This window comes from Podarcis erhardii (genome assembly GCF_964252035.2).
Source record: "Podarcis erhardii genome assembly, chromosome: 4".
Lineage (NCBI taxonomy): Eukaryota > Metazoa > Chordata > Lepidosauria > Squamata > Lacertidae > Podarcis > Podarcis erhardii.
In genome coordinates, this window is record NC_138508.1 from 59,914,736 (window position 1) to 59,931,473 (window position 16,738).

The window sequence follows — 16,738 nt, forward strand, 5'->3', positions numbered from 1 at the left end:
CAGAACTTTTTTTGGGGGGGGGGGGTTTCTCTTGAACAACTTATGAAAATTGTCCCAGGAAAGCTGCACTGAAATGCAAGGGAGGTATGAAGGAAACACTTAGGAAACGTCCTTCTAGAAAAGATGGACACCATAACAAATTAATATTTTGCATTCAGTTCAAAATGGAATTGCACTTTGCGATAATACCACTGTGGTGATGAACATTCGCTTCTATACAAATGTGTAGCTAAAGGGACAACAGCATACTTATTCTACTTCCATCTCTTTACTTTCCTTTGTAACTTAGTAATGACATGACACCCAGAGTTTAATACACTGCCTGGAAAAGGTTTGCTAGTTACAACTTAAATTCAACTGGGAAGCAAATTTAATCATTATACTTGTTTCTCTAAAGCTAATTCTTTAAAATTCACGGTCCTTTTAAAAAGACATAACATGGCTTAAAAATCATGAGGTTTAAAATTCCATTTTGGATTCTTTTTATTTCTCTTTTGCTTTTTGAATCTTCAGTGGACACTGCAGACATACCACAACCACTAAAATCTATTAGTTTTTAAATGAAAACTGAGGCTCCCATTACTTTCAGCATTCAAAAGCTCCCCCAAAGTGACAATATGTAATGAAGACCCAGCAAGTTGGTAGCCATGCATACCTCCTTTTGTGTTAGCAGCGCTAACACAAAAACAGAATGTTAAAGTTTACTCACTGAAGTCAGTGGCAAAAATTCATTTGCACAAAGAACTGCTTCTGGTAAAGCAAAGGAAGCTATTTACACAAACACAGTCTGATACAAACACACTAAAAACTTTTCCTACGGGTGATCAGTTTCTATATATTTAATGTCAAATGATTAGGAAAAATGTAGGATTACTGTTGGATGGATTGCTTTTATGGAAGACAGGGATTTCCCATTAGCTGTTACAAACAAAAAATAGGATTCAATAATTAGCAGAAGAGTAAAATTAAACCTTTAGGCACTTTGAGGACTTGTTTTAATGTGTGCCATTCATATTGAGGTATTACATTACAGCTTTAAAGTGACTGCTGCCAAAACTCTGACAGAAGCATGCATTAATTATTATTCAGAACATTTTCACTTAAAATGAATAAATGAGACGTTTTGCCAAGAAGGAAGAAAAGGATTTTTCAGGTTTCTGCTACACATTAATTTTAAAGAGGCAATAGTCTCAGGAGTCTCTCTTCCAGGGGGAAAAGATAACCCGCAATACCTCCTAAGTAGTTGTCTGAAAACTATCTCCAGGAGGGTTTTGTCATAGCCTTGTGAAAGTAAGTTTAAAAAAGAAAGAAAAAGAAAAAGTATTTTCACAATCACTTGACACTAATCATTTTTCCAAGGCCAAAGTAACAAGTTCCATGTTCCTGTATAGAAAGATAGTCTTTGAAAAAACATTTTTAACAATAATTACTGGTCTAAGGAAATATGAACTGTTGCAGCTCTAATACAAAACAGGCTAATATTTTGATTTAAGTCAACACTAAACATACCCACATACATGGGGAATGTTTCACTCAAACGTTGTCAACCAATCCAATTAACTGCTGTTAGAAACATAACAATTAACATGAATACTAGAGAAAATCTGGAAGGGTAAAGTGATCGCTGCTACATAGAATATTTAAAAATGGTTTAAGACTATCTCATTACACTAAATGCAAAAGAACGCACTTGTGAGTTTCTCACTTTGTTCAACTATAAATCCTCAGTTTGATAAGCAGCATTTTTGTATTAACTCAATTGTATAAAATACCTTCAAGCTTGTGCTCATTAAATATATATGTATATATAAAACATACAAAAAGTACAAGATAGTCACATTAAGAAACTATTACAGTTTTCCTTTTTTATTCTTGTCAAGGGTCAAATTTCTGTTCACCAATTCTCAATGCGACTTTAGTTCCAGAATTCGGTATAGTGCACAGAATTCAACTACCTGTGCAGTCTGTTTTAAAAAAACAAAAAACCACACACACACCACAGGACAAAAATGGTCTTCTTAAATCAAATTCTATTTGTGAATTCAGCAAAATAATTTCTATAAAATAAAACAGCAAATATTTAAATAGTATAGGGTGGGCTGTATCTGTTTTGCAGGGGTATTTGGTTTTTCGACAGATTCCAAAATAATTACACACATTCAAGTTACCAATTTTAATTTAAATACAGTATTTACTGATGTCTTCCTTGAAGTCCTTAAACAAATGTTTACTCTGGAATAGAGATACCTCAGTTTTGTATTTGACTAACCAGTAGTTTTGTTTTTTTTTAATAATCAAACTCTGCTTCTAAGGTTTTGATTTCTCTTATCATGGACAAAGAGCTAAGATTCAATTCTTGTTTTCAAGTAGAATTATGAATGAGCAGAAAACCAGCAAGTTAACTTGGTGCAGTGGCACTCACAAGTATTGTGTGATTTTGTTGACTTCCACTTCACTGCAATGCAGTAGAAAGGAAAGTGTTAGAAGTTTATCAAATAAGCTCTACCAAAGAAACAAAACAAGCACACCAAATACAGTCTATTATGCTCCAGGCATCCTGGCATAGCAAAAATTTGCATATTTGTTTTAAATCTTTTAATTTCCTATTACTGAAAACTAAGTGTTCTTTTATCCCACCCAGAGACAAAACTGTCAAACATCAGATGTGAGGAACATATGTGCAACTGAAAACCACCTGTTTGTCACATTGCCCAACCCTCCCCTCCCTGTTTTATATTCTAGGTGGCAGAAGAATAGGCTCTGAACAACACAGTTGTCACTCTGGGACAACTGTAATTTTTCTTTCCTCACTGGCTACACTAACCTGGTGTGAAGCCATGCTAAATGTTACAGCTTAACTATAGCTTCAAAGTGATTAACCTAATACCAGAATGAAAAAGGCAATGAAAAAAGACCTAGAAACAATGTTACATCACCAATTTTCCACATCAACCAAATAATTAAAAGGTTACCAGTCATTACGTTGCTCATAGTAAAATTGACTCCAGTGGCAAAGAATTAACATGAAACTATTTTTCTGGTTGACATGGAGAGGCTTACTTTTTTGGGGGAAAGAAGTTGATCCAACTGCCATTAGGCAGGCAACACTGGTTGTAGAGCGCAGCGGATATATCAAGAAATTAATTGTTGTAGATCTGTGAGTCTCATCAAGACAAAAAAATGTTTCTTGCTTAAGAATTAACAGTCAAACATTAATATACTATATACACCTTTGCCATTTACACATTAGCATCAGGCCATTTATTACAAAACACTATACACTTTCCACTGCAGGCAGGTTATATATTGACAGCAAATTTCTGCAGATAAGACAGTGAATAGACTCTTCACTCCATGTTGATTAGGAATAGTTTTTCTAAATATTAGCCAGACACAGAGAAAAGTTGGACTGTAAGGCCTGGGTGCACAGTCTTGATGGGGCAAGTTAATTATGTGCATTTCCACTATTCTTTCGTCTGAGGCGGTGAAACCTCTTCACTGCCTTCATAATTTTCTTGTGCTCGTTGGCCAGTTCGCTGAGGGTTGTTCATATGATGTGCTGCTGGGCCTGTATATGGTTGTCCATGCACATGGTTATTCTGGAAGAGACAAAACACATGTTAAGAATAACTTTTATATTTCCCCAAAAAAGTAGCTCAGGGAACTGGGTAAGCAATAATTTATATTTTTAAATTACAACCAGAGAGCTACTCACACTTACCGCCAACTAAAAATAGAACAGATAAATTTGCACTGAAATTGAAAGGTCAAGGTTACAGTTAATTAATTCCAACTTCATGCAAAAGCTGAAGCTTTATGTGAAGGTCCTCAAAACAAATCTTCAGAAATGGAATGGTGGGGAGGAAAGTTTTAATTAGTACACAGAAGCAGGAAGTGATAATTGTGAATGGCCTTTCTTCCAAAGGGACAGTATATTTCTTGTGTCAAACTTAATAAAATGACTTGAGGTGATTATCATCAAATATGTTTGTTTTAACTGTTAACACACCTAAACTGGCAGATGTAAAACATTCGTGTACCTTTGTGTAATGTGAAGTTGGGTCAACTATGAACCTAAAATTGGACTTAAAATATAGCCATTGTGCATGTTAGGAGGTGAAAAAAGCCAGCTCTTGTGAGAAAGTGAAGACACCACACACTAACAAATAAGGGAGCTGGTGATTAAACGTGTTTCAACTTTGAGGAGATTGGGTCTATATCACTTACCAACTGCTCTGCTGAACACATCGATAAAGAAAGCAAGATGAAGGAAAATGAGCAGGAAAGGAAATTAACAGATTAAGGATATAGAATTAATTATTTTAGGAAAGGGAACAAATACTGGTTATGTATGACTTACAAAGGTAATGCAAGATAATTACAATTTTAGCTTTCTGGAGTTAGCACTACATTTACAAAGGCACTTAACTTTTAAGAGATATGCATACATGCAACTTAAGGTCACATGGTGTTATACATGAACTACAGCAGGGCAGAATCAGAGACTTCAATGCTGGTTCAGAAACTTCTATTAGCAGATCACTGTGTGCAAAACTTAAGTGAAATTTTAGGCATTTTACAATGCATAGGTTGTTTTCTAAAGTGGTCTTCAAAGCATCAATGGACATGTCATATTGGGGGAATTTAGTTTTTCTCTGGATGCACCTGTGAGCTGATTCAAGTTGGCTTGCTGGCTCACAGAGAAAAAAGTTAGATAATTGTTCCCATATAATGGTTGTGTGTGAGGGCATTCACAAGATACTTTAAAAAAACAAAACAAAAACCTGTCTGCTAATTACACTTTGCTGGAAGAGCCCCTCTACCTGAATCACATTCTATGATGTTCTTGTGAAAGTTATCCTTGTCCTAAAAGGAACAAAACTGGCAATAAGTTTTTTAAAAGCTGAAGCAAAAAGTTCAAAGGATACCAAAATGAATTGACATGTTTTAAAGATAATTCTCTGCTTACCTGTTGATACTGGGAACCAGGTGAATGGGGATACAATGGAGCATCTTCTGGTGGAGAGGACTCATGCTCATCAGGGGCATCTGGGTCATCTGGTTCCTAAAAATGAAAATTGCCCATTAAAACAAAAAATTAAACTACTTTTCACATTTAAATTCCTTGCCCTTATTTTCTTCTGGCAATTGATTGGACCCAGAGAAATTCCTGCAGAATGTGTGGGTGGAAGCCGACTACCCTGCCGCTTCCATCACATCATTGCCCACTATCCCAGCCTCTTTTGAGGGTTAGGGCAACCCTGATATATGACTGGCTATGACATGGAGCCTAAGGGAGGAACTCCAAAATAAAAATCTGGGCAGATTCTCCCACCCCCAAATGAATCAGGATACCCAGACACTTGGAAGAAGCTCTTTTTAAGAAAGAACAAGAAGGAAATTCAGCTTCTGCCAACCCCTTCTGTAGGCACCTCTCTAAATCCTATACTATGTAACAGCTATCAGAAGTAGATGCTGCTATATTAAGAATTACAGGTTTGGAGGCTGTGGCCAGAGGAGTGCTCAAACTCCCTTGCCTCTCACAGTGCTAACAGGGGGCACTTGGTACAGTGGAGGGCTTAACTCCTGCCTACTTATGAGTTCCGAAGTCTCACTAAGCTAGAAACAACATACCGTATTTTTCCCACTATAACACGCAGATTTTTTCTCCTAAAAAGGAAGGGGAAATGTCTGTGCGTGTTATAGAGCGAATGTGTGGTCCCTGGAGCCGAAAAATCAGGCAAAAAATCAAATCGCTCCGCTGCACGGAGAAGCGAAACCTGAAAAGAGGAAGTGGCTGCTTTCCTGCATTCTGCCTCAGGGTCTTACTGCCCACCCTCCTCTGTTTCGTTGCTGTGTTTGCTGAAACGGAACAAAGAGCAGGGAAAGCCCCTCCCCTCCAGGCAAGCAGAGGGGAATTCCTCTCTGTGCTGCTGGGGGAGAGGGAGAGAGAGGGGGGAAGGGAGAGGGGGGGAGGGGGAGGGAGGGAGAGGGGGGAGGGAGGGAGGGAGGGAGATATATGGCTGGCTTGGGTGGGGGGAAACTTTTGCCTTTCTTTCCTCCCTCCCGTTAAATCCCTCTCCTGCATTCTTAGCCAGCTGCTTCTCTGCACACCCCTCTCATGTCCCTTCTTTGTTTTTCCTTCGCTCCCCACTTAAAATGTGGTTACAAAGCATAGATCCACATGGATCCTCAAGATCTTTGCATTGGGTCACCCCAAATTCACCATCAGATCACATAGCATGTCCATGGCTACAGCCTGCAACAAAAAAATCACGCACCCACTGTTGCCTGGGGCTGCAATGGTGCAAAAATGTGGTTACAAAGCATGGATCCACAGGGATTCTCAGGATCTTTGCCTTGGGTCACCCCAAATTCACCATCAGATCACATAGCATGTCCATGGCTACAGCCTGCAACAAAAAAATCACGCACCCACTGTTGCCTGGGGCTGCAATGGTGCAAAAACGTGGTTACAAAGCATGGATCCACAGGGATTCTCAGGATCTTTGCATTGGGTCACCCCAAATTCACCATCCGATCACATAGCATGTCCATGGCTACAGCCTACACCAAAAAAATCACGCACCCACTGTTGCCTGGGGCTGCAATGGTGCAAAAACGTGGTTACAAAGCATGGATCCACAGGGATTCTCAGGATCTTTGCATTGGGTCACCCCAAATTCACCATCAGATCACATAGCATGTCCATGGCTACAGCCTGCAACAAAAAAATCACGCACCCACTGTTGCCTGGGGCTGCAATGGTGCAAAAACGTGGTTACAAAGCATGGATCCACAGGAATTCTCAGGATTTTTGCATTGGGTCACCCCAAATTCACCATCAGATCACGTGTCTGTGGCCACAGCATGAAGCCCAAAAATGATACATCCACTGTTTCATTCAGAATGTTTTTTCCCTTGTTTTCCTCCTCTAAAAATGATGTGCGTGTTATGGTCAGGTGCGTGTTATAGAGCGAAAAATACGGTATATTTCTATCAGGAATTTTATGAAACAAGTTGTTTGTCTTCCAAAGAATGCCAAAGCAACGTTAGTTGTAAATTCACTCCTTACCTCCTCTGGGCATAGCTCACAAGCTTTTGCAAGGGTCATTCTTGCACTGTGTGATCTCTCTAGGAAGTAGCCATTTGATGTCTCATTACTCTGGACCGGAGGAGACCAATTGTTATATGTATACTGTGGATTGCCAGTGTATGGCCTACGTTCAAGCTCATCTCCAAGCCACTCTACTGCCCAGGTCCACTTTCTCTTCAAATCTCCATTACTCTGAAAAGATGGGGAAAAAAGCCATTCAATATTTTAAATTTACTTCTAAACACACCTCAGTCCAATGCAGCTTTTTAAACGGGGTGTATAGTTTCCCATTCATTACTCTTGGTTTTTGTAAAACAAAAAACCAAAGCAAACAAAAAAATACTTCAGTAAGGTCCCTACAGTTCTATTTTGTCATAGATGCTTTAGTTGAGATACCTCCATTGCAGGGTGTTCGACTTGATAATCCCTTCCAATCCTACAATTCTGATCTAATTTTATTTCTATGAGGGAATAGACATTTGCTCTTGGTGGTGTTTTCCCCAATTTATTTGGATAAAATATACAGTGGTACCTCAGGTTACATACGCTTCAGGTTACATACGCTTCAGGTTACAGATTCCGCTAACCCAGAAATAGTGCTTCAGGTTAAGAACTTTGCTTCAGGATGAGAACAGAAATCGGGCTCCGGCGGCGTGGCAGCAGCAGGAGGCCCCATTAGCTAAAGTGGTGCTTCAGGTTAAGAACAGTTTCAGGTTAAGTACGGACCTCCGGAACGAATTAAGTACGTAACCAGAGGTACCACTGTACAAGACCATGGCTTTATCTTAGTGACTCTGCAGAAAGAGTTCTATTATAACTAAACTTGGCTCAGTCCTGTCCCTCTCTTCGTAGCATTAGAAAAATAGAGAAAGTAATTTTTTTTTGAGATAAAAGTAATTACCTGTAAAATCTGGTAGGCTACTGGACAGTTGCTGAAAAGAGCTACCATACACTTTATACACTGGTAAGCCCTTTTCTGATAATGATTCTTAGAGCGTTGAATGGTATCAAATAGCCCATCCCGGTCATCTGGAATTCCTTTAAGTGCATTGTGAATCCTAAGAGAATCCCAAACACACCAAAAAGTCAGAATTTCACACATATAAACATGCATGTAAATGTCAGCATCATAAAGGGCTAGCATTAAAATGTTGCACAAGCTCAGACCCAGCAGATCCAGATAATCAGTGTCTGTACTTGCAAAACTGTGGGTGTAAGACACAATCTTAGGAGATGCATGCTCCCTCTACTCATAACAAGATGGAATGTCTCTGTTCTAGGATCTTGCCGTATCATTACAGAGTACCAGTAGTTGTGAAGCACTGTCAGTGATATTTTTTTTATTTACTTCTTTACACCCTCTTCTAAAAGGGTGACATCTAAATATGCAGAATGTGTTCATTTTCTCACTTGGTAATCACCATTATAGCCTATACCAGATTTTTTTAGGGCCCATGCAAAGTGACCTCAGGTCTCCATTTCTGCCAAAGCTTTCCTGAAACCAGCTGCTGTTTCTCTACCATAAACTCCCTCCACTCCCCTGCAGAAATAAAATTAAAAATCCTTTTGAGCTATAGCCAGAATGATTTTTATAGCAGATTGATTCACGCAAAATAGAACAGTCAACCAATTTAATAAGGCTCAGTGTTTATATAGCAGTTTCCCCAAGTACTCAAAACAGTTTCCCCTCATCTCAGTAGTCCTTCTTGTCTTCTCCCTGGTAAAGTATGCCACCATGATCAACGTCCACCCAGAAACCTATGTCCCCACTGTGGAAGGATGTGTGGATCCAGAACTGGCTCCTCCAGTTACTTATGGACTCACTGTTAAGACTGTGTTCACAGAAGACAATCTTACTCGCCTACGAGTGATCGCCAAAGAAGGGACACCAGTATTATCACCCCCATGTAACAGATGGGAAGCAGAGAAGAGAATAATGCTTTATCCAGAACAACCTAATGCATTCTCAGAGAAGGTAGCTGAACCAAGGAATTAACAGCTTAACAGTTTTAACAACTAAACTCATCTGTATAATTTAATTTAAAGTAACAATTGCACAAAAACCTTGCTAGCTAATTTATCATATATATCACATCTCTCTCTCTTTCTCTCTCTCTCTCTCTATATATATACACGGTATATAGAATACATGACCATTTGGCAGTCCCCATATGCTCTGTTAACAGTCACTTTGGATATGGCTTAAGGTACTTTATTGTTTCCAGTAGGCAACTAAAATCTGCTATGTCTCCATGAAGCAATCACAAAGACTTTCACACAGAAGCACCACATTATTAATGCAAAAAATGCAGAACCCAAAAACACAAGAGCTAACCTGTGAGTCTGCCAAGAGTCCTCAATTAGCAAGATTTGCAGAAGGAGATCCAAGTACGGTCGAAGTTCATATGTGTATGAATATGCAACCTTTAAAAAGTGGAATTTGAGGAAAATATTAACATGCAATTAATGATTATTTAAGTGTGTAGTACAGGAGAATTCATGCTATGAATAACTGGATGGGTACAGTATTATATTATGAATGAGCTTTCGTTTCAACGCCGCAAGCCAAGGAAATATTTCTGTTAAATTAGGCTTTATCATTGAAAGAGCATTCATTTTCTCTGATGGTGACTTTTTTTGAAGTAACCACTACTTGTTGCAATTCTAAAGACTAAGAGGGTGAAAATCAAGGGACAATAACCTCTGCACATCAACCTCTTGAATAAAACACACCTTTCCTGACATTTTAATCATCTTTTACCTGCCAAAGTAGTTCACTAAGGACTGTAGATGAAAACTGAGGATTCTCCCAACAGCAGAAGCGAAGTAGTTTGATGGTCTCTTCTGAGTTACTGCAGTCTTCAATTATTTTTTTCACATAACTAGTTCGCACAAACAAGATGTCTGCCACATTCTGCTGAAGTGCCATTATAGGCTGTGATAAATTAGTATCACCATAAGGGTTGCTAAGTGGAGGATTACCTAAAAAGAAATGTTGTTATATTATTTTTTATTTGAACTACAGAAACCAACAAGGTACTATTTAATGCCATCTTTTTAATTACTTCACAGAACATGTGAAGTACATTACATATATATGTGAAATGTCTCTTGTTCGATTATGAAAATTGCTATTCTATAAGTATTCACCTAGGCCAAGTCTGACAGATGCAGATTAAACTTCTGATGTAACAGTTATGATCACTGTAAAGCATTGCAGCTGGTTTTGTAAAACATGGGGTTTGGTAGTATTCCTTAGTGAAAAATCAAAGCCTGTACAATTAAACAAGGTTTTTTAAGACTTCCCTTGGAATAGGCTTAACTTGCACTACCAAAATATGGAATGGTTGTGTCACATGTAGACACATTTAAGAGAACCAACCTTTGCGCATACAATTCTGGTAATACAGAAAATCCTCAACTTACATGGAAGGTTACATTCCTAAACTAAAAATCAAGAATGTCAAAACACATTGGGTACAATGGCAGGTGGGATTGCCAAAGTCTTTTCTCCTGAATGCCCATCTCCTTTCTAATTTCTTTTTTTAAACAATGCCAAGCATGGAAAGCTGAACAAGCACAACTTAAACGTGTGTAAGTTGTGAGCTTACTGTATTTTAATGATATGAAACTTTTCCAAATCTTTAAGTAAACACAGACCAGTGTAACAGACAAAAGATTAGTGAGATGCTATGATGAATAATAAACTGCCACACACATTTAATCACAAATATATTCTGTTTAAATGTTCCAGGGTTAACAGTACCATTGATAGAAGACTGCATACGTGATGACACATTGCAACAGCGGATTAACTGGGACACCACAGTATATAGTTTGCCTAGTTCAGCATACTGGTATTTGATTGGAGGACCTGGGCCTTCATCCAGTGCCACAAGCATAAATGTGGCAGGTACATTTAGTTTTAAAAGCTGTGTTTTTTCTGCTACACCTAAAGGGAAGTTGGAAAAAGAGGAAGAATAATGAATACATACTTAGCTACATTTAAGCTACTGAACTGAATCATATAAACAAAAAATATTCAGATAACTGTTCACATTGGGAAATCCATAAATGGGCATTTACTGTGAATACAATACTCCATGCCTTCAACAATCCAGCCAGAATCACTCAAAACCTTTCTGATTCAACAAGATTAAGAACGCATCAATTATCTGCTGAGGAATAGCTCTGGGGAAAAACCAACCAACACTCTTTTCCCTTGCAGCTGTGGGATCATGGAAAAATTGGTGGTGGTGGGTAAACTGCCTTCCAGAGAAGACTGTCCTGCATTAAGGGATCCCCAGAGCACAGGCCGAAAACCACTGATTTAAGCTATTAATAACAATTTGTGCTGCATCATTAAGCATTCAATGGGCAAGAGTCAAGACTATTAAGTAAGTGCACTGACAGAACAACATGGACAAAGCCTTTAGGGTGAAACAAACATCACATTACCTAAGTTGGCATACATCACAAACAAGTTGAAATATTGCTGCAAATGGCGCCCGTGCTCAGACACTTCCCTTCGAAGAAGATTCAGTACTGCTCTCAGCAAATGGTCGCTCAAACTTAAATTGTCATAGGCCTATAAAACAACACAAAGGTTGATGACATCATCATCATCATCATCATCATCATCATCATTATACATGTAAAGCTGCTTCATTGCAGCCTGTTAAAAGACCAGCTGAACGTAAATTCTCGAACCAGAATGAAATGCAACTTTTATTGTTTAATTATCAGAACTAATGATATCAAATTCAATTCCTGAACTATTCACTGTATCAAATTTCTGTGGTTAAAATGTTTTATCCTATACTGAATAATAGAGGAATGTATCACACATTACTTAGCAGATTAAGCTGGGAGAGGCAGGGGTGCTAAATATGAGACCAATTCAAACAGTAACCTTCAGGAAGGTAGTCAAGAACATAGCAGAAAGACCAAATAAATAAATAATTCTGAAACCAGGGGTGGGAAATTGTTTTGAGCCCAAGGGTTGCAACTCCCTCACTACCAAACTTCCAAGGGTCTGGCTTCTCTCACCCTGCCCCTTGCTGCAAGGTACAACTGGCTTCTCTTACGGTTCCCACGGCTGCTTCAGGAATGCTTGGGTGTCTAAAGATAGCTGAGCACTGGCGATTATCACCGAATACTCTTGGGGTGACGGTTTACTTGGGAATTACAGTAAAAGCCACATGTAGTGCCTCAAAGGAAGGAGCAATTAAATTTTGCAGAAGTGGTGGAGGAAGCCAGGAGGAGAAGCAGTGAGCAATGGTGTTTCCTCGCCCAAGCAGCAACACTTCTGTGGCCACAAAATGTGTTGGGGGTTTGCATAAAAAGCCTTTGTGGGCCAACAGTTCCCCACCCTGTGCTAAATGGAGATTAATTAAATCACCCTTATACAAAAATTCTATTATATCAATTTATATTTAGACTATATAGAATTTAACAGCTCTCTGATTGTATTCTGATTGTAGAAAAAGCATACCTGACTAGAAGGTCCAGGTGAAGCAAAAGGTGAAGGACATGGTCCATCTTGCAATGAAAAATGTGCAATAAATACTATCAGTTTTGCAAATGCTCCCCTCACTTCAGCACTAGGGCATTCCAAAAGGTATTCGGAGAAGCGATTTGAAACATTGAAAAGGACATTGTGCGCAAACCAAAAACGTACATTCTTGCTATGACGAAGGAGAATGCACAAAGCATCATACCTGGAAAAAAATAAATTAATGGCATCACATACCCAGAAAACAGGCTTGTGTATAAAGGTGGACACTTCCAACTCCAGCACTGCATGTTAGTAGCAGGAGCTTTGTTAACCATGATTAATATGAACCAGGATTCCTTATTAACCCAAGTTTTAACCAAATTAAAAACAACTAGAAACAGTGGTTTTGAGGCTCAGTTTCAATGCACTGTTATTTCACATTTTGAATGATTAAACTGTACCATATAATCAGTACAATAAAACTTATGACTGTCAAATTCTTCTTAAAGGAAAATATACCAGTCACTGGCAGGACCACGGACAATTTTCTTTGTGTGAAACCCTGTGGTAAAGAGAAACCTAGCAGCAAGCTGAACACCAATCATGGTTATTTCTTCTGCTTCAGGCAATAGATGATCCTGTCCTAAAGAAAAAGAGAACACAAAATGTTAAGACATTTGTTTGAAAGTGATACAACAGATTATTCCGAGTTGTTTGTCAACCTGACTCTCAATATAAATCTTAAATTATTAGAAATTTATTATATTTTATGTAAACCTCTCAGAGATTTCTTTTTATATTAAGTGATATGTAAATTTTATTTTTAAAAAACCAGGAAAGATATTTAAGAGAATTCCATACTCAAACTTAAGTTGTCAGCCAGAATAGCTAAACATTTTTTTCTTGTGATCTATAAAACAGTTGGACTTACAGACCAGTTAGACACCAGTATCTTTTTTGTTGCATTTATCGGCCAAATACGTTTTTTAAGCAAATGTAAATAATGCTTAATACCAAGGAAACAGCAACCTTGTCTTTTCTATCGCTCTTACATATTAGAAAATGCCTGAGAAACAATAGTCTCTTATCCAAATTTGTAATGTTTAAAATGACACATAAAAATATGAGAAATGTTAAAAGCTATGTACTTTCACTACCTCGTCAAAATTTATTATAAATATCCAAACACTAACCTGGAGGAGGATTTAGATAGACACTGTTACAAGTCAGCAATTTCTTTATGAACTGGAAATATTCTAGGCTGTACTGCATTCGGTTATGCATGAACTGGACATTTTGCTTCCGCACACTTCGCTCAATGGCAGATGGCATTTTAATTTGATGGGGTTTAGTGGTCATTGTAAGTTCTGAAATATATTTTATTAGTTCATTGTCTCTGTCTACTGTGTCCATACGTTCATAAAAGAGAATGTAAGCATTCCACCACCTCTTCTGACGTCTGTAAGACATGCGCTTCATCATATGGTCAAATACTTCTCCCATGTACTCTCCACCAAAACACTGATTTTTCATTTCTTCATCATCATCCATTTTGCATTCTGTTACGTCACCATCATCAAATTTATACCACCTGTTTTTCTCACCATCTCCACCATTTCTCTGAATTATGTAAGAGTAGTAATGTCCACCACTGGCTTGACCACTGTGCACCAATACACCAACAAGTCTGTATTTAGTACTTCCAGAATGCTCATTTTCAGACTGTTCATTCTGTATCAGCTGATTTTCAGGATTTACATCATCCCCTTCTAGTTTAGCTACTCCTGCCACTGTATAAGGTTCCATGTCCAACTCTCGCGGAAATTCAAAATAGTCATTGAACTTGATTGCACATTCCCTTTCCCAGTCATAGTCAAATCGTTTTAGTTGGATGGCAAGAACTGGGGGCAACTTTTTAATTAGCAAGCGTTTAACTGTATCAACCTAAGGAATAAAAGATTCACATGTTAATGTATTCTATCTGTGTAAATTATCAATGCCAACTACAAATGCAAGTGAAAAATACTGCCACAATTCTTTGTCAAAGTGCTATAATATACCAAGTAACTATCAATACATTATGCATTGCACATCACAGACAAATTTGATATAATACTGAAAAGATTGGTTTGCAGCTGTAACAGTCCTTCCTGAATTGTGGTTATGAAGTATGTAACTGTTCTCCTACACAATGAAGCCATCTAAAATGTTTCAGGCATGGCCAAACTTGGTCCTCCAGCTGTTTTGGGACTACAACTCCCATTATCTCTAGCTAACATGACCAAGTTTGGCCATGCCTGCATTAGGTCTTCCAAAATTAAATAAATAGTTGACACGTTCATATGAATTTTCAAAGGTTTTTTTTATAAAAAGAGAAAAAGGAAAAAGAAAAATGCTGTAATTCCGTTACCTTCTTGTTGCATTTTTCACAATGATATGCATTTGCACCTTCCAGTAAGTCTCCCTTGACGTACTGTTCCAAGGAGTCAAGCAGGTTTTGGTGATTTCTTATATCTACATTCAGCGTTGTAAAAGATTCTTCACATTCGTACCTATTAATTGGCAGATTAGGTTAAGTTATGCTGACATAGTAATAGTATGAATTCAAGAAAATATTTTCATCCTGAAGCAATGTTTTGAAAACAGTACCAAAAATGTGTATTTTAAGTGTACAAAACGCTCAAGAAATCTGTTCCATAGAGGTTATAAATATGCTTATGACATTTTTTCTCAACTATCTCAGCACAACTTTATCAGTCCTGAAAAATAGCAATGGACACGAGTGGATGATGACCAGCACCAAGACCTTCCTATCAGTACCCACAACTGTGCTGTGTGAACAAGCCAAGCAGCAAGTCAGTCTCTGAATCTGGACGTAAACTTTGGTAGGGAGTATTGTACATCTTAATCTGAAAATGTAAAATATCATAAAGTCTAGTATTTTGAATACACTTAAGGAACATTTAGGGTGCTTCACTATTATTTGGCATTTACACAGCCTCAGCTTTCAAAAAAGCATTTTGAAATTTCACTCTAGATATAGTACCGTATTTATTTTGATCATATTACAAATTCATTCTCCAGTTGCCTTTTGTAACCAAAACAGCACAATCCATGTACAATAGGGAGATATTACAGGCTCTAAAAATGACTTTAGGACAAAACTCTTTAAGGGGCGGCGGGAGACGATGACGACCCAAATTAATAAGGTCTAATAAGATCAAAAACTCTGTGCATCTTGGGGTGGGTGGGTGCAGAATGAAGTATCCTGGAAAAAGGCATGCCTGGCTGGCACCAGAAGAGGAGTGCTCCATACTGCACCATTTTGTTGCAAGTCCATCTTGTCAAACCAAATGACAAATTACAAACGTTAAGTGTGGGCTCACAAAAGCATGTTGCCTTGAGTGTCAGCAGCTATAGCCATAGAGTTGCCTAGGCTTCTCTGGGGATGTCAGCACGAACCAGGCTATACTCAGATATGTAACATCTGGTGATTGCCGTCTTAATTACATCAGAAAATGTGTGTCTTGCTATCATAGAGCTGTCTCTGAATTTTTTTTGGAAACTTTGGTTGATAACTTTCCTCAACATGGCTCAGAACGTTACATCAGCTCTATTTAGAGTAACTTGCTAATATGAACCACTCCTAAATGGTCTCTGTACTTTTCCATAAATGGGAGACTTGTAGCATATTTTTAGTGAATGAGCATTACTACTTTGATTTTATGAAAATGAGATGATAGAGAAGAAACACTTACCTATGTGGGCAGCCTTGACAGATCTTCTGATCAGCAAAGGAGCCTCCCAAAACTTTACTTAACATTGCTGGGTGACCCAAGGCTTTTAAAGCTTCATCTAGGCTATCCACCAAGGAGTTAAAAAATTCTAAAGCATCATGCTGTTCACGTAGATTTACAGGCTCACCCCAGAGTCTAGGATGGAAGAGATTCTTATAATAAAAGCACACAGATTTTCTAACAGCAAAATCAAGTAGTATGAAAAAATTAAAGTAGTTTACATCACTATTATATAAATTTATCTTCACATAAGCTGAGCATTACAATTAGCTAGCAATCCTCATAAGTGCTGCACAGCTTGTAAAATGCGTAACCTAGTACTCTGGCTTACTCGGGGTGGCACTCAGC

General features: G+C 38.1%; 1 protein-coding gene across 1 annotated transcript in view; it reads right to left on the minus strand.

Moving 5' to 3' along the window:
* Positions 1–1,834: 1,834 nt before the first annotated feature.
* The window catches only part of USP9X (ubiquitin specific peptidase 9 X-linked), a 71,480-nt gene continuing 56,576 nt past the window's right edge, over positions 1,835–16,738 (minus strand). Inside the window, exons 33-45 of the mRNA XM_081858848.1 lie at positions 16,352–16,525; positions 15,004–15,145; positions 13,787–14,537; positions 13,113–13,236; positions 12,591–12,816; positions 11,555–11,684; positions 10,863–11,048; positions 9,858–10,078; positions 9,432–9,520; positions 7,998–8,154; positions 7,076–7,288; positions 4,970–5,065; positions 1,835–3,599 (exon numbers count right to left, since the gene is read on the minus strand). Of these exons, the coding sequence (XP_081714974.1) occupies positions 3,465–3,599; positions 4,970–5,065; positions 7,076–7,288; positions 7,998–8,154; positions 9,432–9,520; positions 9,858–10,078; positions 10,863–11,048; positions 11,555–11,684; positions 12,591–12,816; positions 13,113–13,236; positions 13,787–14,537; positions 15,004–15,145; positions 16,352–16,525 (2,644 nt within the window). The 3' untranslated portion in view covers positions 1,835–3,464. The remainder of the gene's footprint in view (positions 3,600–4,969; positions 5,066–7,075; positions 7,289–7,997; positions 8,155–9,431; positions 9,521–9,857; positions 10,079–10,862; positions 11,049–11,554; positions 11,685–12,590; positions 12,817–13,112; positions 13,237–13,786; positions 14,538–15,003; positions 15,146–16,351; positions 16,526–16,738) is intronic.